This window comes from Pan paniscus, chromosome 17 (genome assembly GCF_029289425.2).
Source record: "Pan paniscus chromosome 17, NHGRI_mPanPan1-v2.0_pri, whole genome shotgun sequence".
Lineage (NCBI taxonomy): Eukaryota > Metazoa > Chordata > Mammalia > Primates > Hominidae > Pan > Pan paniscus.
In genome coordinates this window covers 52,493,347-52,514,511 of record NC_073266.2, presented here as the reverse complement: position 1 = coordinate 52,514,511, position 21,165 = coordinate 52,493,347, and the positions used below count along the sequence as shown (strand labels likewise).

General features: G+C 38.6%; 1 protein-coding gene across 4 annotated transcripts in view; it reads right to left on the bottom strand.

Annotated features, from left to right (window-relative positions):
- MAPRE2 (microtubule associated protein RP/EB family member 2) overlaps window positions 1–21,165 on the bottom strand; it is a 166,134-nt gene that overhangs the window by 23,806 nt on the left and 121,163 nt on the right. For all 4 annotated transcript variants that reach the window (XM_014342303.5, XM_057300479.1, XM_003830240.5 and 1 more), the window contains one exon: window positions 17,509–17,722. In XM_014342303.5, coding sequence (XP_014197789.1) covers window positions 17,509–17,722 — 214 coding nt within the window. The remainder of the gene's footprint in view (window positions 1–17,508; window positions 17,723–21,165) is intronic.

Genomic DNA, 21,165 nt, shown 5'->3' with positions numbered 1-21,165 from the left:
TGGGCTCCAAGGCATAGGTTCCTTCCATTCCATGCACTCCCTATCTATCTTCGTCTGTGCTTCTTCTAAATTATCCTAATTCATTCATTTGTGCAAATTTTTATTGAGCCATAACCCTATTATGTACCTGGGAAGCTAACAGGCAGTTGAGATCAAACAATGAATGAAACACACAAGATGCTTGTCCTTGTGGAATTAACATTCTAACAGGGGAACTAGACAATAAATAATAACATAAATTAGGAAGTGATAGAATAAACTAGAAAATAAGTGCTATGAACTAGAGAAAAGCAGAGCAGGGTTGGGTAGAGAGAGCTGGGCTGGGGGTGGGTAAGTAGCAATTTTAAATAGGAATTTCATGGAAGGCCTAAGCATCCACTATGGGTCTTCCTCCAGTTTCAGTTTTTCAACTCAGACCCATGGTACTTTCATGGGCCACACTCACGCCAAGGCCACCCAGAAGAACGGAGGTCAGAACACCAAGCACCAGCAGGGCAGCGCCAGGTGCCCCTCTTGCTGGGAGTCCTGCAGCAGTCTGGCACAGACACAGGAGGCGAGAACCTCCTGTGTGGGGTCACCGGGGCTCAAAAGTCTCATTCTTCACAGAAGCCAACAGCTCTTGTAACAAACTCCATAGTCACAACTTCCAGGTTCCCTGCAGGGAACATGCCAGTTGCAGGAGTAACCCTTCCTTCTTCAAGGTCTCTCACAGTAAGTGTGAGACCTGAGCCAAGACCTGAGGCAGGAGAGGAAGGTGGCCGTCTGGACAGCCAGGAGCAGAGCAGGTCAGGCAGAGGAAATGCTGAATGGGGGTGCAAAGGCCCTGCCTTCTCCACTCAGCAGCCAGGTCAGGTGGGTGAGGCAGGGTAAGAATGGGATACTGTAGGTAGACAGAAGGTCAGAGATGTACTGGAAGGGCAGGTTGCAAAGGACCTCGCAAGGGAAAAGGGAAGCCACTGCAGGATCCTGAACAGAGTGACATGATCTAGCTTTGCTTTCAAAAGGCTCACTCTGCCTGCTGTGTTGAGAACAGACCAGGGAGGCTGAGGGGAGATGCAGAAAGGCCAGCTAGGTGGCTATTGCAGTAATTTTCCTGGGTATGAGCAGTGAGTGCCCAAGACAAGATTTGTTGTGTTTTTGGTAAAGTACTTGCAATGCTATAGTTTAGGAAACCCTATTCTATACCCTACAGAACAGTCGCCAAATGTCCAGCGATTTCACAAAACCTACGTTTTGCAATGTTAACAGCAACAAAAAGACATTCTGTGATCAATGGCATGTGCTATTGATTCCAAGGGGAGGGCTTAAGAGAAAATGGGCAGTAACAAGAGCTATGAGTCAGCCTGTTTCCCTCCCAATCCACTGTTTAGGGGTCATTACAGTGTAAAATAAATGGCTCTGCCCCTGGGAGAGCATACGAGTGAGGCGCGCTGCAGGTCGGGGGCCTGCCGAGGGCATGGCTGCTGTGGCACAGAGTGGTCAGCACCTGAGGACCTCTCTTCGCTGACTTGTGGTCTCAAAGCCTGCCGCTGCCAAGGACAGAGGGCCTGACTCTCCTGAGCATGTCCAGTGAGTGTGAGCCTTCACATACTGAGTTACTTCTGCCCTGCTGCTTACTGTCCCTGCTAGAGATGATGTGCTTATTTTTAGCCATCATGTGATTCTCCAGTATTTTCCAGGCTCTGCTTGAGTCACTCTGGTTTCAGAGAATTTTTCACAGGGGGAAAAATGCAGGAAAGCGTTCTGCATCTTAAAATGGCTCAAGTATTAAAAATTCTCTTTTAAATAGTTATTTCAACATGCTATTTCTTTCAATAAACTACTGACTTTTCACACCTCGCATCTTGGTAAAATATTAAGTGTCCTTTAAAACACATTAAGTATCACATCCAATCACTATCTTCATTTAAAATATTATTTTTTGATCATTCTCAGAGCAACAGAAATGGTGAGGCTCACTCACCCCAGTGAAAACCACACACACCACAGCCCAACAGTCATTTAGAGGAGTGCCCCCTCGCCTGTTTACTGCAGTAACAGGGGAAGATGGTGACAGAGCCCAGCACACTGAGCCAGCCCACTGGGCAGACGACACACAGGTGTCACCACAACAACTACATCGAGGGTGCTACTGCACTCCTGGTACGCAGCAGTCATTTAACCAAAAAGCTTATACACTAGGATGGTCATTTTGGGGGAACGTAAGTACTAAGTGTATAATGTCTTGTCCTTTAGACTCCAGTCAGAACCCCTGTTGACCAATAACTAGCAAGACCAGTGTTTGCGGTTGTTTTTCCGATGGTGGCCAGCCTGTTGTGCTCCATTAACACCATCTTATCCAGACTCTCCGGCTAAGAGAGACACGGTCTGAGGCCACAGGGCAGGCTGGAGCTCAGGCAAGGGAGAACTCCGTGGTGAGCCCCATGCTCACCAGGCTCCTGGTCCAGGGATCTCTGCTTCTATCAACCGACTACTAAGTCAGAAATGTGTGTAACATTTATCCCCAATTTCCTCCTCTGCTTTACTTCCCATAACCCATTAATCATCCAATTTTGCTGACTGTATCATCTTACGGTCTCCATCACCCGCATGGCTACTACCTTCATTAAGGCCACTGTCTTCTCCCACGTGGTTTGCTGCAAAGCCTCTCAGCTGGTTTACGAGATTCTAACTGTGCCCTCTCTAATGTGTTTTCTATAATACAAAGCATGCTTCTGCTTAAACTTTTCCATGACTCCCTACTATAAAGTGTAACCTTGGTGTGACAAACAAATCCTACAGTAATCCCCTTACCCTAATGATCTCCACCTCCTGGTGTTCATGCTTTTGTATGATAGCCTCCCCTTGAGTGTATGTAAGACCCGTGACCTGACTCTAACCCACAGAACATGGAAAGGTAATGGAAGTCACTCTTACCATTATGTTACTACATGACTGTCTTGCTGACAAACACACCAGAGAGACTTCCCCTACTGCCCTGAAGAAGCAGTTGCCACGAAGGAAGCATCTTTGTTGGAAAAGCCCATAAGGCATGGAGGTGCAAGTGGCCTCTAGGAACTGAGGGTGGCTTTCAGCAAGAAACTGAAGCCTTGGTCCTGCAGCCTCAAGGAAACTGTCAACAACTTGAGGGGGCTTGGAAACAAATCTTTCCCCAGTTGAGCCTTTCATGAGACCACCACCCCAGTGGATACCTGGATTATAGTCTGGTGAGATCCTAAAACAGAGAACCCAGCTAAGTTGTGCCTGGACTTTACAATCTGTGAAATAATGCGTAAGTGTTGTTTTACGCTGCTAAGTTTGTGATTTTATTTTTGTAGCAATAAGAAGAGCCCCGCTTCCCTCTGCAGTCTCATATCTCAACATCCACACCAAACAACATGCACTTTACTGAATGGAGCACATTCTTTCGACTTCAGCATCCTTGTCTTTCTGCCTGGAATGCTCTTCAATACACCTCCGTTTGGCTAACATCTACTTATACATTAAGTTTTGCTTGAACTTTACTTTTTTCAGAAACCTTTATAGAAGATGTTTAAGACTAGCTCAGGTGTTCTTCCTATATATGCTGAGGGAACTCGCCTCTATTACTATTGCCTATTTATTGTCAGATTTTCCCACTAGGATTTAATTTCCTTGAAAACAGGTCTTGTCAGAATCACTATGTATCTCCAGAATCTCTTACAGTGCTTCAACAAACATTTGTTGACAAACTAAATCAATTAGTAAAAAAGAATGACTGAGAATTCAGGTAAAGCTTTCACAAAAAGAGCAAGGAATCCAAAAAGTAGGAACTGGTAAGAAACATTTTCTATGAAAAAGACACATGCACACACATGTTTATAGCAGCACAATTCACAATAGCAAAGATATGGAACCAACCTAAGTGCCCATCAACCAATGAGTGGATAAAGAGAATGTGGTATATATACATCATGGAATACTACTCAGCCATAAAAAGGAATGAAATAATATATTTTGCAGCAACTTGGATGGAGCTGGAGGACATTATTCTAAGTGAAATAACTCAGGAATGAAAAATCAAATAGTGCGTGTTCTCATTTCTAAGTGGGAGCTAAGCTATGAGGATGCAAAGGCATAAGAGTGATGTGATAGACTTTGGGGATTCGGCGGTGGGGAAGGTTGGGGGCTGAGTGTGGGATAAAAGAGTACATATTGGGTACAGTGTATACTGCTCAGGTGATGGGTTGCACTAAAATCTCAGAAATCTCCATAAAACGACTTATCCATATAGCCAAAAACCATCTGTACCCCAAAAACTATTGAAACAAAATTTCAAAAGGAAACATTTTCTGAGCTACTGTGTAGTGTACTAGCATACTTTCTAAGTTACAGTGTAAGGGGCTTCTCAGGTGATGGAAATGACTGGAGAGCACTTCAAAAACAGCCATGTGTTGACTGAGTACTACATCTTCCTTGATCAAGATGAATGCTGCAATGATTCAACTTAAACTCATCAACTCAATAATTATATGAGGACCTTCTACAGGCCAGGCAATGGGGGAACAATGATTGAGCAAGACAAAGTTGAGTTATAGTGTAGTTCACCCAATTCAAAGGGATTCTAGAAAATTCTACAAGTCAAAGCTGTTTTTGATTCCTGCCCAATATACTAAGCAACAAAAAAAAGTATCAATAATAAAGAAAAATAGGTTCACAGACAATCTATGATATTCTGCTGTGGAAACTAAGAATGAATCCTAAGTCACTGTCTTGTGTGGCCTGGCGAGGTTTACAGCTAGGCTGAGAAGTAAAATCTGATATTATTCCTATGGAGAGAAAAGGAATGATCCATCAGATGAGCACATGGGGTTTAGTTACAGAATTAATATTTCAACACATATCAGGAACAGCTATATAAGATTAATGACCCAATGCTGTTTTAAAAAGGGCTAGGATGGTCTGCCTTCCAGTGCAGGGAGGACAACAGTGGAGACCCTCGCCCTCCTCTGCAGAGCTCTGTGCGAAGGAACAGACTCTGAGTGCCCAAATACATGCCAATTGCACCTATCCTTCACTTTCAAATCACCCAGACCATTCACACGGAGAGCTAATTGACTTGAAGGATTAAGAAATCAGAGATTAGTAATTCTACTAATCTAGGGCTCAATATTCTTGGCTTTGTATATACTTCTGCTTTTGAGCTAATAAGAGGCCTGGAACAAATGGTTTTAACATTTCCTGCATCTATAAATGTAGACAGTAACTCTACAGTATAGTAACTCTCTCTCACCCTAGAACCTACTGTAAGGATGAAAGGAAATGTTTTTGAACTTTTGAAAAATCACGATTAAAAAAATAAATGTCATCGCAATACAACAGCATATGTTCTGCTGTCTCAAGCCTAAGCAACATTGCAGAGCTTTGTATATCCTCCATACACCATGTAATTTGAATCTGGTTGTGAAATTTACTGTGGTTCAGCATAGTGTGGGGAGGAGGTAAGAGGAGAAAACAAGACCACATCCATGACATATGAGAGACGCAATATAATATAATGATGAAAGAGCATGGATTCTGGAATCACAGAGTCAGGCCTTAAATCTTAAGTCCTCTCCTTCTAGTGTGTGACCCTGGCAAGTTACTAAACCTCTCCGTGCCTCAGTTTCCTCAACTTTAAAGTGGAGGGTAATAATATGATCTGTCTTTTAGAATTGCTGAATACATATTAAGTTCTTAGGATAATAGCTGACACTTAATATGTGCTCAATAAATATTTGCTAATATTACTGATGACTCCTTCTATATTTTATTTTTTTGGGACAGGGTTCCACTTTGTTGCCCAGGTTGGAGTGTAGTGGCATGAACATGGCTCATTGCAGCCTTGAACCCCAGGCTCAAGTGATCCTCCCACCTCAGCCTCCTGAGTAGCTGGGACTACAGGTGTGTGCCACCATGCTTGGCTAATTTTTGTATTTTTTGAAAAGACGGGGTTTTGCCATGTTGCCCAGGCTGTTCTCAAATTCCTGAGCTGAAGCAATCCTCCCACCTTGGCCTCCCAAAGAGCTGGGACTACAGGCATGTGCCTGGCCTTCCTTCCACATTTTAAATGTTTTCATTTCCCTTAACTTTCATGAAAAATTCTATTCATATTAAGATTCAGATTCTGAGTTACAAAGAAATAGTATCACAACATTCTGTAGTTTTTGATCTCTAAGCTTTAAAACACTCGTTTTTTTTTTTAAAAAAAACAATGTACATACTTTGACCCAGAAAGCCAAAATAATTAAAAATTGCAAATTGAATTAGTAAATCATCTGTCAAAAATGCTACCTCAGTAAGCAAAGAAATTAGGATGGCAATGAAAAATGTACGGCTCTTCCTAGGAAGAAGCCCTTGGGCTTTTCTACAGACGCTGCCAGGAGATTCCTATTTGAAACTCCAGAATTCTTCATAATTTTCTCTCTGCTCAATAGTTTAAATTCAGAAATATTCAGTGTCCTGGCAAGGCAGGGCACTGCTCATATTTTATGCTGGGGTTTTTATCATCATAAGAGGTAGGTGCTATAGTCTGAATGTTTGTGTTCCCCCCCAGATCTATACGTTGAAACCTAATCCCCAACACAGTAGTATTAAGAGGTGGGGCCTTTGGGAGGTAACTAGGTTGTGAGGGCAGATCCCTCATGAATGAGATCAATGCCCTTATAAAACAGGCCTAAGGGGGCTTGCCTCTTCTGCCATCTGAGGAAACAATGAGAAGGCACCATGTATGTGGACCAGGCTCTCACCAGACACTGAATCTGCTGGTGCCTTGGTCTTGGACTTCCCAGTCCCCAGAACTGTGAGAAATACATTTCTGTTGTTTATACAAAGCTACCTAGTTTATGGCATTTTGTTATAGAAGCCTGAACAGACTAAAATGTAGGGAAATGCAGTTTCAGTTATTCTTTGAGGAGAAAAGTCTAGCAGCGTCTTTTATACATCTTACATATGTAATCAGAAGAAAAAAACCACTGCTACCTCTCTTCTTCCAGGGAGTAGGGGATCTTCTACAATAATTTAATTAGTTGGGCCGTTAGAATATTTCTTTCTATTTGCTCCAAGTCTTGATGTAGCTAAGGGAGTAGGCATTAAATGGTATGCAGCTTAGCAATGGGATAGTTTCTTAATATGAACAGGTCAAAAGGATGCCATGCTAATATGGGGTAGGGGTTGGGTAAAAGAAAGAATGTTCTGCCGGGCGTGGTAGCTCACGCCTGTAATCCCAGCACTTTGGGAGGCTGAGGCATGTGGATCACCTGAGGTTGAGAGTTCAAAACCAGCCTGACCAACATGGAGAAACCCTGTCTCTACTAAAAATACAAAATTAGCCAAGCATGGTGGCGCATGCCTGTAATCCCAGCTACTTGGGAGGCGGAGACAGCAGAATTGCTTGATTGAACCCAGGAGGCGGAGGTTGCACCATTGCACTCCAGCCTGGGCAATAACAGTGAAACTCCGTCCATAAAAAAAAAAAAAGGAAGGAAGGAAAGAAAGAAAGAAACAGTGTTCTGCATAATAATGAGAAGTACTAACATCTATTTGAAGAGAAGTCTTGCTAATTATGGGGCTAGTAAGAAAAATGCATCTTTTCCTTGTATTATTACATGATTTCTAAAATTAATATTTGATCCTTAAAGACATATGTAAGGTACTTGGGTAGGATGGTATGTGGATAAGTGACTGGGGACTGTAAAATAGCAGTATCAAGTAGGCATCTACTGGAAAATTGTAAGAATAAACAGGCATGACTCATCTTGATAGCAAGACCATCAAGGGACAAGAAGAGTACCTGTGCCCACCCTACAGGGCTCCGGGAAGTCAAATGCCATCATAGACTGTCCTAAAGTGAATTTCTTAGAGCAAATAATGGCTTTAGGGAAAGACCAACATTTGTGGTTAAATTAAGGAGTTTCTCAAAAGGTAAATGAAGATTTAGTGCCACTTTGCAATAATAAGGAAAACGAAGTCTTGCATAAAGGCACAGGCCTGAGGCTAAGGTTAGATCCCCTTGAAGATCCCCTTGAATGGGAGTTAACTTCCTGAGTATTTTTCCCTTGGACTCTAATTGAGTTAAGTGCCTGTTAACTCACAAGCATCAACCCTCTTTACAGCAATATAACAAAATCCAGTCTTCAGAGCACTAAAATTCACAATAACTAAGACATAACCCAAAATTATTTGACACATAAACAGCCAGGAAAATGTGACATATTCTCAAAGAAAAATAAAATCAACAGATGTCAATTGTGAGATGGCCAGAATGATGGAATTAGCAGACAAAAACTTTCAAAGCAGCTACCATAAGCATGTTTAGTGAAGTAAAGGAAATATGCTCATAATGAATGAAAAGGTAGGCAAACTCAGCAGAGAAAGAAAAAAAAGTAAACAGAAAAATACAATAGCTGAAATTTAAAAATGAAGACTTCTACAACAGTAGAATGAAGATGACAGAGGAAAGAGAGGGTAAACTTGAATTTACATCAACAGAAACCATCTAATCTAAAGAAGAGAGAAAATAAGTACTGGGAAGAAAATCAACTGTGCCTCAGGGACTTGTGTTATAATTTCAGAAGCTCTAACATATGGATAAATGAAGTCCCAGAAGGACAGGAGAAAGAATGGAGCTGAAAAAAATATTTGAAAAAATAATGCTTGGAATCTTCCCAAAGACATAAATTCACAGATTCAGGAAGCATAATGAACTCTGAAACAAGATAAATTCAAACAGAACCATAATTAGGCACATCATAGTCACACTACTCAAAACCAAAGATAAGGAGAAAATTTTGACTGCACTCAGAGAAAAACTATGTATTCCATTCCAGGATAGAATGAGTATGCACTTCTTATCTTTGGAGGCCACATGCAGTGGAATAACATCTTTAAAGTGCTTACAGGCAAAAAATAAAACAAAAGGAAAAACAAAACCCAGCTTGAATCCTTTATCAAGTGAAAATATTCTTTAAGAATGAAGGTAAAATAAAGACATTTACAGAAAAAGAAAATCTAAAATAATTTTTGCCACTGGACCTGCAGGATAAGAAATCCTAACAAAAGTCCTTCAGGCTAAAGAGAAATGAAACCGCTAGGGAACTTGGGTGTTCAGAAATGAAGAACGTTGAAAATAGTAAAAATATGAAATAAACAACTTTTCCTGTAATTTCTTTACAATAGATATGACTGTTTAAAGCATAACCATCTAATAGAAATATGTGAACCACATAAGTTTTCTAGTAGCCACATCAAAAAGGTAAAAAAATCCACTGACTTTAACATACGCAAAACATATACAACATATATGAAATATAATTTCTACATGTAATCAATACAAAAATTATTAGATGTTTTACATTCTGTTTCTCATACTAAGTCTTCTAAATTCAGCACGCATTTTATACACACAGCACATTTTAATGATGAATAAGCACATTTCAAGTGTTCAAAAGCCAACGTGTATTAGACAGTGTAGGTTTAAAGCAAAAGTTATAACATTATCTTGTGAGGCTCATAATGTATGTAAATGTAATACATATGACAACTATAACAAAGAACAAAGGGGAGGGGTGGCTGCAGGGTTTCCACATTTTACATAAAGGTGTACAGTATTAATTTAAAGGATAGTGTGAAAAAACAAGAATATATACTGTAATCCTTAGAGCAACCCCTAAAAAATTAGTGCAAAGAGGTGTAGTTTAAAAGGCGGTAAGTAAATTAAAATAGAATTCTAAAAAATACTTTAAAAATCCAGAAGATGACGGGAAGGGAGAAACAACAAAACAAGAAACAGAGGGGACAAACAGAAAACAAATGATAATGCGGTAGATCTAAATCCAACCAAATCAATAATTACATAATTATATGAAATGTAAATGGGCTGGACACTCCAATTAAACAGTAAAGATTATCAGAATGAATAAAAAAGCAAGACCTGATTACATGCTGTCACACTTTATAAAGACAAAGACAGGCAGAAATTTAACTTATCATGGAGAAAGATGATGCCATGCAACAGTAAGCATATAAAAGCTGGAGTAGCTAGATTAATGTCAGATAAAATAGATTTCAAGACAAAGAATATTATCAAAGATAAAGAGGAACACTTCATACAATAAAAAGGCCATACTTCCCAAAATAATTTACAGATTCAAAGCTATTTCCATCAAACTACCATTGACATTCTTCACAGAATTAGTAAAAAACTATTTTAAATTTCATATGGAATCAAAGAAGACCCTGTATAGCCAAGACAGTTCTAAGCAAAAAGAACAATGCTGGAGGCATCACACTACCTGACTTCAAACTATACTACAAGGCTACAGTAACCAAAACAACATGGTACTGGTACCAAAACAGATACATAGACCAATGGAGCAGACCTCAGAAATACCACCACACATCTACAACCATCTGATCTTTGACAAACCTGACAAAAACAAGCAATGGGGAAAGGATCTCCTATTCAGTAAATGGTAATGGGAAAACTGGCAAGCCATATGCAGAAAACTGAAACTGAACCCCTTCCTTACACCTTATACAAAAATTAACTCAAGATGGATTAAAGACTTAAATGTAAAACCCAAACCCTAGAAGAAAACCTAGGCAATACCATTCAGGACATAGGCATGGGCAAAGACTACATGACAAAAACGCCAAAAGCAATTGCAACAAAAGCCAAAATTGACAAAAGGGATCTAATTAAACTAAACAGCTTCTGCAGAGTAAAAGAAACTATCATCAGAGTGAACAGGCAACCTACAGAATGGGAGAACATTTTTGCAATCTACCCATCTGACAAAGGTCTAATATTCAGAATTTACATGGAACTTAAATATATTTACAAGAAAAAAAAAACCCATTAGAAAGTGGGCAAAGAATATGAACAGATACTTCTCAAAAGAAAACATTTACGCAGCCAACAAACATATGAAAAAAAAAAAAGCTCAACATCACTGATCATTAGAGAAATGCAAATCAAAACCACAATGAGATGCCATCTCACACAGTCAGAATAGTGATTATTAAAAAGTCAGGAAACAATAGATGCTGGTGAGGCTGTGGAGAAATAGGAATGTTTTTACACTGTTGGTGGGAATGTAAATCATTTCAACCATTGTGGAGGACAGTATGATGATTTCTGAAGGATCTAGAATCAGAAATACCATTTGACCCAGCAATCCCATTACTGAGTATATACCCAAAGGAATATAAATCATTCTGCTATAAAGACACATGCACACATATGTTTATTGCAGCACTGTTTACAATAGCAAAGACATGGAACCAACCCAAATGCCCATCAATGACAGACTGGATAAAGAAAATGTGGTACATATATACCATGGAACACTATGCAGCCATAAAAAGGAATGAGATCATGTCCTTTGCAGGGATGTGGATAAAGCTGGAAGCCATCTTCCTCAGCGAACTAATACAGGAACAGAAAACCAAACACTGCATGTTCTCACTCAAAGTGGGAAGTGAACAGTGAGAACACATGGACACAGGGAGGGGAACATCATACACTGGGGCCTGTTTGGGTGTTGTGGGTGAGGGGAGGGAACTTAGAGGACTGGTCAATAGGTGCAGCAAACCATCATGGCACACATACACCTATGTAACAAACCTGTACGTTCTGCACATGTATCCCTTTTTTTTTAGAAGAAGACAAAAAAGGTCAATTCAACAGGATGACTTAACACTCGTAAATACATATACATCTAGTAATAGAGCACTAAAATACAAGAAACAAAAATGGAGAGAATTAAAGGGAAAAATGGACAATTCCATGATCAATGCAGGAAAATTCAACAGACTCTGCAGCAAATGTTAGAACTGGACAACAAAAAAATCCATAAAATACAGATCTGTTTACTCTGACACTGGTATTAGGTAAGTAAAAAAACGCACATAGAAGATCTGAATAATACCATCAAACACCTTGATCTAACTGATATTTCTAAAACACTATACAACCAACTACTGCAGAATACACATTCTTTTCAAGTGCATGTGGTCCGTTGACCAAAAAAGACTATATCCTTGGCCATAAAGCCAAGATCAGAACAAGGATAAAAACCACTCCTTACTGCTATTTTTTACTGCTTCTCTTAAAAAGCAAAGCAAACAAACAAAAAACCCAACAAAGTAAAGCAATTCTTATTTCCCAAAAGAAGGTGAGAGGTGATGAGTACTTAGATGACAGGTGCTCAACAAATGCTCATACATTGCTAAACAAATAAATGAATAAACATGATTACATTTTACAGTCATACAAACAGCCTTAGAAAACCCAACATTAAGGGTAATTATTGAGTGAGAATATTCAAATATTCAACAATGTTCTTGAAAAACACTTTAGGATTTATTCAAATCTACATTTAGGGATTTAATTATGATTGCTCAAATACTTTATTCTATTCTACTTAGGTTGCTTCCTTTTGAAACCACTTTTGTGGCATTCCTATTAATCTGATTTTAAGGCTAAAACACTGAAGTCCCTAAGGAAAGCAGAAAGCTCAAACTCAATTTCCATAGCAACTCTAAATCTATCACACTATATTTATATATGGGCGTTTGATTTAAATACACGAATGTATGTGAATCTGCAATGTGTCTTAGCTGTCGTTGCTATAGTAACTACATAACTTTGAATTTCCTTTTATGTTTAGTAAGTGTTCACACATAAAAACCAATCCCCACCAACAGCTATCTTGAGTTGCAGATATGGCTCATAGCAATAAATTTACAAACATCATGATTCACAATGATGCATGTACTTATATATCTATCATTGTGAAAATGTGTATTTTAATACATGCCCCTGGTTGGTAGATTAAAACCAATTCAAGATGCAACTCCTCAGAATGTAGACAATAAAACTTACCAAGCAGCCATTTACCCTTAGGTGACAGCCTCTGCTTATGCAGTAAGCTTGTTACAGTAAAGTCCCCAACGACACACAGAGAAGCCACAGCCAAACTATTCTAAGGCTTCTCTGAATCATAAAGAAAAGCTTTTATCTGTATCAAAATGGTTGAAAAATCTAGCATGTTCTTACAAAAACAGGATGCACCAAGTATTTAGAATATATCTATTTTATACATAAGCAATCTCTGGTGCATGCTTATATAAGTAGTCTGTACAATGTAAAAGCACAATTTTTTTTCTTGCTAATGTAGACTGAGTCCTTTCATGGTGACAATCTACTCCAGGATCACTTTTTCCACCCTAATCTGGTCCCTCTGTCATACAAAATGTTTGGGAGCTGCCACTTACTGCTCTTACTGTATAATAGTTAGGACATGCAAGCTAATTTTAATATTGGCCTAAGGAAATTTTGGGGGAGAGATAAATCCACTAAAAAAATAAATCACGTATTCCAAACTCAAAATAAAAAAAAATTAAGGACTATCACCTGTTTTTGATGATACCAGCCACTGCTTATGTCCACTAATGCAGATAATTAAGAAATGACCAAGGCTTAGAGGTGGGAACAAAATTACTGCTACATGTTAGTGACCTGGCAACACTGTGATATAAATGTGATACAGATATGTGAATTTTCCAGACCGCTGACCATCACCTTTCATTTGCTCTAAATTTCAGATGAACAAAAGCAGACTGTGTATAAAGAGAACGGCTTTGAGTGACTCCCACAAGCAGGGGCGCCAGTTTAGATAATGTAAAAATAGAGTTCATGAGGGAAATAAATCAGGGTCAATATTACAGAGAATTATGACAATTCTAAGAATTGTAAGGGACCTATGAGAGTATTGATGACTGCCTGCTGGTGTCATACATATACTAAAGACTACTGAGAGGCAATGGAACGATTTGATTTTGTAATAAAGATCCCAGGATACTATGAGGCTCTTTAGTAAGGTTTTGTTAAGTTTTTTTTTTAACTGAGGTTTGTACTTTCTATTGATACCTGTATATTCCTTGCCCTAATGAGCTATGTGCTAAGAAACCACGTCCCCATCTTTATTACAATTATGTCTAAATTAAGAAAGAGCAAACACACTCTGGGTAAGTACCTCAGAAACTCTCATGAATGAAGACTAAAGTGCATACATTTTATAGCACCTATTCTGACTCTTGGAAGACATTTTGGCTTATATTATCTTGGCTGTATTCCCAATAACTGGATATGACTTCTAGAAAAAATGAGGTCTTAATGCATTTATAGGAGCCTTTCTCCTATCATGGCTTTTAATAATAACACTCTATATGTGATATACCCCCAGTATAGTTTTACTATCCCACAATGCCCAAAAATCAGAGCATATTTTATTAAAAAGGGAATGGCAGTTTGACTTCTGAAAATATCATTTCTCCCTGATTAAGACCAATAACGTAAACATGGTCAAGGTATCAGGAACATGGTCTCAGGAAATTACTGCCTTCCCGAACATTAAAAATAAAATTTATTATCTGTTGACTTTAATGTGTTTCCTGAGCATTGTCACCCAAGAGGTTAAGCTCTAGAAAATATATATTTCTCTTTCAGGTTCATGGACATTCTATCAAAATGGCACACGTTTATCTGCAGCTTTTGTGAAAGACAGATGAGGGAATTCCTAGAAAACGAGGCCAAGGTAGCATAGTAACAGTGCTATTTGGGGGTGGAGGAATATTGGTACCAATGGGAAAAAAATTAAGGACAGGTTATGATTGTGGAAGAAAATATTCTGAGGTCTGTCCAATCTCACTACAGAAAACTTGAAAAAAATGGCAGTTGAGTTTCGAGTCCAAGCTATCCATCATTCACAGCTTTAGAAAATGACATTAAGATGAGAAATATCAGACACCCTTGATTTTCTTAGCTTTTTGTCCTCCCACCCCCCATACCTCCTGAATCCCAGACTTTGGAGAGGGCACAACATCCCCCTTTTCTCCACCCCAGCTCCTAGACTGATGAAAACTGCTGACAAAAGTTGAAGGCCTATCTAAACTGCCATCAATGTTTGTTTCCCAAACTCTTTGTGGCTTAATTTTTACCCAGCCTCTCCTATCGCTTTGGCTCCAAGAAAATAAATATCCTCTCTTTTCCTTTCTAACACTTTATCTATGCCCTTGACATCTCACCTTTTCCTTTCAGCTTTAGCGTCATACTCCAATTTCCCCTCTTTTTCTATTTTCAATGATTCCTTCTCCACAGACATGTCTCCCATCTTACAAACCTGCTTACATTGCCTTATCCTAAAAGCAAACAAGAACAGTTGAAAAAAAATAACATCTTCCTTCCAATCTTATTTCCTGAAGCTACTATCACTCTTTTCCCTACACAAACCAAATGTTTTTATTTTCCTCCATTTTTTTCCTGACACATTTGTTAAAGGTTGAATCTACTCTTACTGCCTCCACTTCCACAAGCCCTTGTTAAATTGCTGCAATCTAGGCCTATGCCCTCAGTATTTTAATGGACCAATTCTCTGAGGGACTATTAATCACCTCCTAGGAGTCAGACTTTGGCCTATTTTTCAGGCTTCATCCTATTTGATATCGCCACAATTAATATTTGGCACTGTTGGTGACCCCTCTTTCTACAAATTTCCTACTGTTTTTGTTCTCTGATGCTGAGCTCTCCTGGTTTTCTTCCTGATGTTCATCTTTTTTGCAGCTTCCTCTTCTTCCTCCTCCCCCTTAAACGTATGTATTTCCAAAGATCTGTGCTTAGTTTTCTTTATTCTATATAGGCTCACCCATTATGGCTCCAAAGTTGGATCTTTCCACTGTCTCAATTTCCCTCCTCCAACTTTTTCCTCAAGCCATTCCTGGCTCTACCATTCTACTGAATGGAGAAATCATTCAAGTTGAGAAATCTAATGAACTCTTTCAGGCCTCATTTAACTTGACTTCTCAGCAGATGTAGACATTGTTGACCATTATGCTCCCTACCTTCTGCTTCCCTGACACATCACTTCCTAGTTTCCTTCATTCTTTCTGGCACCTTCTCTGCTTCCTATGCAAGCCCTTCCTCTTCTACTCAACCAGTAAATGTCCAAGTTTCTCAAGACACTCTACCCTTTATCATTCAGTATTTGCTTCCAGCTTCCATTACATCAATATGTGGAAGAATCACAAATGTTTATCTTTAGCCTATAACTCCTTTGAGCTCCAGACACACACGTGCACCACCCCCAACACAAAAATTGCCTATGTAGATCTTCTCTTAAATGTCACAAAAGAATCTCAAACTTAGTATGTTCAAAACAAACTCAAGATTTCTTCCCAAATCTGGTTCTCTTTCAGCACTTCTTGAACAAAACCCCAAATCCTTCCAGTTGTACAAGAAGTCATGTTTAACATCTCCTTCTCTTTTATCCCAGCATTCAGCCATTACCAACATCCAGTCTATTTTGCCTCCTAACAACTCTCCCAGAGTTGTTCATTCCTCTTCATCTACATGAGTACTATTTTAAGGCAGATGAAGAATTCATCTAATTCATACTAGTGAGTATGAGTATTCATGTTATCCTTAAAAATATTTATTTTTAAATATTAAAAAAATTTCAAAAAGTAATGCCAGTTTTCCAATGGTTTCAGTCTGCCTGGAATACAGCCATAAATCCAGAAATAAGATGATAAAAATGCTGTTTAACAGTAAGCAAAACTGTGATTTCAAAGCTCTTACCACCTATGTGGTCCTGTTAACCATTTCTACTTCATTCAGATTGTAGTTTGGGCACAAATAAGAAATTTGTTTTATTTACAAAATTCAGGTTACTGATTTAACAAGTTTGAACATTGGGTTCCACAATTGAGATGGAAACATGATTTTGGATGATTTCATGCTTAATTGTGCAGTACCCAACTGTGTTTCTAATAATGACCCAATTTTATAAGAACACATTCTGCTTGGTAAGGTCTGCTGTTTATGGCAAGGATGTTTATAATATATTTTAGAAAGTGGTTTTTTCTTTTTTTATCCACAGAAGTTTTAAAAGTTTTAATGTTCCAGATATTTTTCCTCAACGACTTCACTTTTGGACAAAGCTGGATAAATAGGGTATTGCTGAATGTTACTGCATAAAAATTGCCACTGCCTACAGAGGAGGTAGGATGTACAGTTCACGAATTTCCTTTGAAGGGTTAGAGACAATGATCCATATTTAACAACAGAGTTCAGTTCATATGCTGGTCTGTACTGCCAGCAATTAAGCAGTAAAAATACTTCAGTCAAAATCTAAACAGGCTACTTGAAATTTCTCGAAAAACTAAAAGGAAAAAGAAATCTATCCTGGGAGCATTATTTTCACTACCAGCTTCAGTGATACAATGCAAATAGCTCTGCCTTTTTAATAGTTTAAATGAAGATGGTTAGACTAATGACAAATGGGTCACAGGAAGATAAATGTGGTGAAACAGACAACAGTAGAAATCATCCGAAGGCATTAAAATATTGACTGCTGAGAAGAATCAGTCAGAAATACACAGTAAATAACAGAAGGGTCTGAGCCATTATCAAAGATGAAAGCAACTCCCGCAATCTCATTGTGACAATACCTGCTGTGGGGGAGTTTGCATGGTGAGACTTTTTTGGCAGGTTGAAGATCTGTTCACCAGGGTCAGGAGGAGGAATTGCATCTTGCCCTTGTCGTGCCTCTACAGGATCATACTCCTTCCCATCGTAGTTAGCATCATAGAATTTCTTAAACCATTGAATAAAATCCAGGTTGTCCTGGAAACGTCCTTTCACTAGCTTCTCCACTGGAATTACCTGCAATAAAAAATCACTATGTGAGTTACAAACCTCATGTTTGGGTATATACCCAAAAGAAAGGAAATCAGTATCTCAAAAAGATATCTGCACTTGTAAGTTTGTGGCAGCACTGTTTATAATAGCTAAGATTTCGAAGCAACCTAAGTGTCCATCAACAGATGAATGGATAAAGAAAATGTGGTACATATACACAATGGAGTACTATTCAGCCATAAAAAGAATGAGTCGCAGTCATTTGCAACAACATGGATGAAACTGGAGATCATTATGCTAAGTAAAATAAGCCAGGCATGGAAATACAAACATCACACATTTTCACTTATTTGTGGGATCTAAAAATCAAAACAAGCGAATTCATAGGCATGGAGAGCAGAAGGATGGTTACTAATGGCTGGAAAGGGGGAGTTGGGGATGGTGATTGGGTACAAAAAAGTTAGAAAGAATGAATAAAACCTACTATTTGATAGCACAACAGGGTGATTATAGTCAATAGTAACTTAATTGTACATTTTAAAATAACTTAAAGAGTGTACTTGGATTGTTTGTAACTCAAAGGGTAAATGCTTGAGGGAATGGATAACTGATTCTCCACGATGTGCTTCTTTCATATTGCATGCCTGTATCAAAATGCCTCAGGTACCCCATAAATATACACACCTACTATGTACATACAAAAATTAAAAATAGAAAAAAAAGAACTAAACCAAAACATCATTATTGATTTTCTTGGAATATTTAGTACTTCTGAACAAGCCGGACAAAAGGAATATCCTTAGTTGTCAAGAGGGGCTGGTCCCACTCATAGTACATTTATCCTCAAAACATCTCTCTGGAAAAACAGACGCCTGGGATGTTGTGCTATTTCAAGACTGATAAGCTTTTTATTTTTATTTTATTTATTTTGAGACGGAGTTTCACTCGTCGCCCAGGATGGAGTGCAATGGCACGATCTCGGCTGACTGCAACCTCCGCCTCCTGGGTTCAAGCAATTCTCCTGCTTCAGCCTCCCGAGTAGCTGGGATTACAGGCATGCACCACCATGTCTGGCTAATTTTTGTTTATTAGTAGAGACAGGGTTTCACATGTTGGCCAGACTGGACTTGAACTCCTGACCTCAGGTGATCCACCCACCTCGGCCTCCCAAAGTGCTGGGATTACAGGTGTGAGCCACTGTGCCTGGCCGATAAACTTTTTAAATTTCTTTGTAATATGTAGCCCAGTTGTGTTGAGATACACTCATATAAAGATTATAGTTACTAGAGAGTGGAGATGAATAAGATTTAAATCAATAAAATAGATACTTTTTATGGCTTCCTAGTATTCCATGGTGTATATGTGTCACATTTTCTTTATCCAATTTGTCATTGATGGGCATTTAGGTTGATTCCATGTCTTTGCTATTGTGAATAGTGCTGCAATGAACATTCACATGCATATGTCTTTAAGGTAGAACGATTTCTACTCTTTTGGGTATATACCCAATAATGGGATTGCTGGGTCGAATGGTAGTTGTTTTTAGCTCTTTGAGGAATCGCCACATTGCTTTCCACAATGAACTAATTTATACTCCTACCAACGGTGTATAAGCATTCCCTTTTCTCTACAACCTCACCAGCAACTGTTATTTTTTGACTTTTTAGTAATAGCCATTCTGACTGCTGTAATTTGCTGTTTTTTTAAAGAAAATGGAAAGATATCTAGCTATGTGAATTACATTATCACTGGATTCTTACCTTTTACATCTTCGGGTGGGAATACTAGCTGAATGTGAATCACAAGATAGTTACAAAGCTAGAGTGTGAGTCAGATTGTGTGTGTGAGTGTGTGAATGTGTGTGAGTGTGTAAGCATGTGATTCAGACAAGCACACAGCTCACAGCTTTGCTATGTGACAATATGAATGGAAGCTATAGAAATTAAACTTTGAACAAGGCTTTGCCACTGTGGGAGCTACACATCATTGATATCCTAAAATGTATCAATAGGACCACTTTAGAAAATGTAGAAAGACCTTACATATCAATGAAAATTTGGAAGAAAAAAGCAACTGAAGCATGCATTAAACTAAATAATTAGCAATAAATTTTGCACAAATGTTTTTTATGCAGCTAAAATAGAAACTAAACCAAGTACAAAGCAAAATAAAGAGAAGGGAATCTTTTGGAAGATACCATATTTTTCATGAAGATTCTTTGGGTAATAGACTTTGGTGGTGATATGTTGCTCTTCTCTCACTTCCCCCAAACTTCAGTGAAGTCTGCTTACAAGGAAGAATTCCTGCCACATGTGAACTCAATTGCTTTAAAATTTTTATTTTTTATTTCAGAGACAGAGTCTCACTCTGTTGCCCAGGCTGGAGTGCAGTGGTACAACCATACCTCACTGCAGCCTCTAACTCCTAGGCTTAAGAGATCCTCCTGCCTCAGCCTCCTGAGTAGCTGAGCCTACAGGTATGTGCCACTGCACCTGGCAATTAAAAAAAAATTTTGTAGAGATGGGGTCTCACAATGTTGACCAGGCTGGTCTGGAACTCCTGGCCTCAAGTGACCCTCCCACCTTGGCCTCCCAAAGTGTTGGGATTACAGGTGTGAGCCACTGTGCTCAGGCTCAATTGACTTTTAATTGTATTATTTAATCACTTTTATGTCTTCTGAGTTTAAAATTTTTGTTTATGCTGATATTGATTGTTAGAAATCAACTTTTTAGAGGCTTTTTAAAGCATAAAAAGCTTTTAACTAACAATCTACTATATTTTGTCTATTGCCAGACATGAAAATTTATAAATAGTTTTAGACACTGGTGGTACATTAGCTGTTAAAAGGAGGCATTTACTTCTGTGGACTTAATTTTGCATTCCCTATCAACATGAAAGCTTCAGGGCAAAAGTTCAAAATCCTAGGTGGCAAGCAAAAGCATAGAACTTTCCATTGTGCCATCAGGCTATGACACACATGAATGAGGGTACTTAATGCTGTCTCTCACCGTACTTTTGGATCAAATCACTGCATACTAAAGCTAGAAAGGCTAACAAAGGCCATCATGGCCAGTCTCCTTCCACTGCAATAATTTTTTTCTTCAACATTCTTAACAACTGCTCATCCATTCTGTGTGTATATACTTCTAGAGAGATATGGAGCCCACTAATTTGATGTATGACAAGTTCCATCAATAAACATATGAAAAGGTGTTTCTTTTCTTTCTAATCTAGAAGCATGTATAGAGAAATGAATGAAAAAGACACAAGAGGTATTATAAAAGTAAGGAGAACCTATATATCCCTAGTTTTAAATACATATGGAAAGAGCTAATTGGAAATTAACCATGACAAAGGACATAAAGTTGGAAATAATCCAAAGGGCTAAGATGTTAAAGAGAATGTATGTTTTGAAATAAAAATTCCAAGACAATGAGAAGTCAGGATTTTCTTAATATATTGATAAG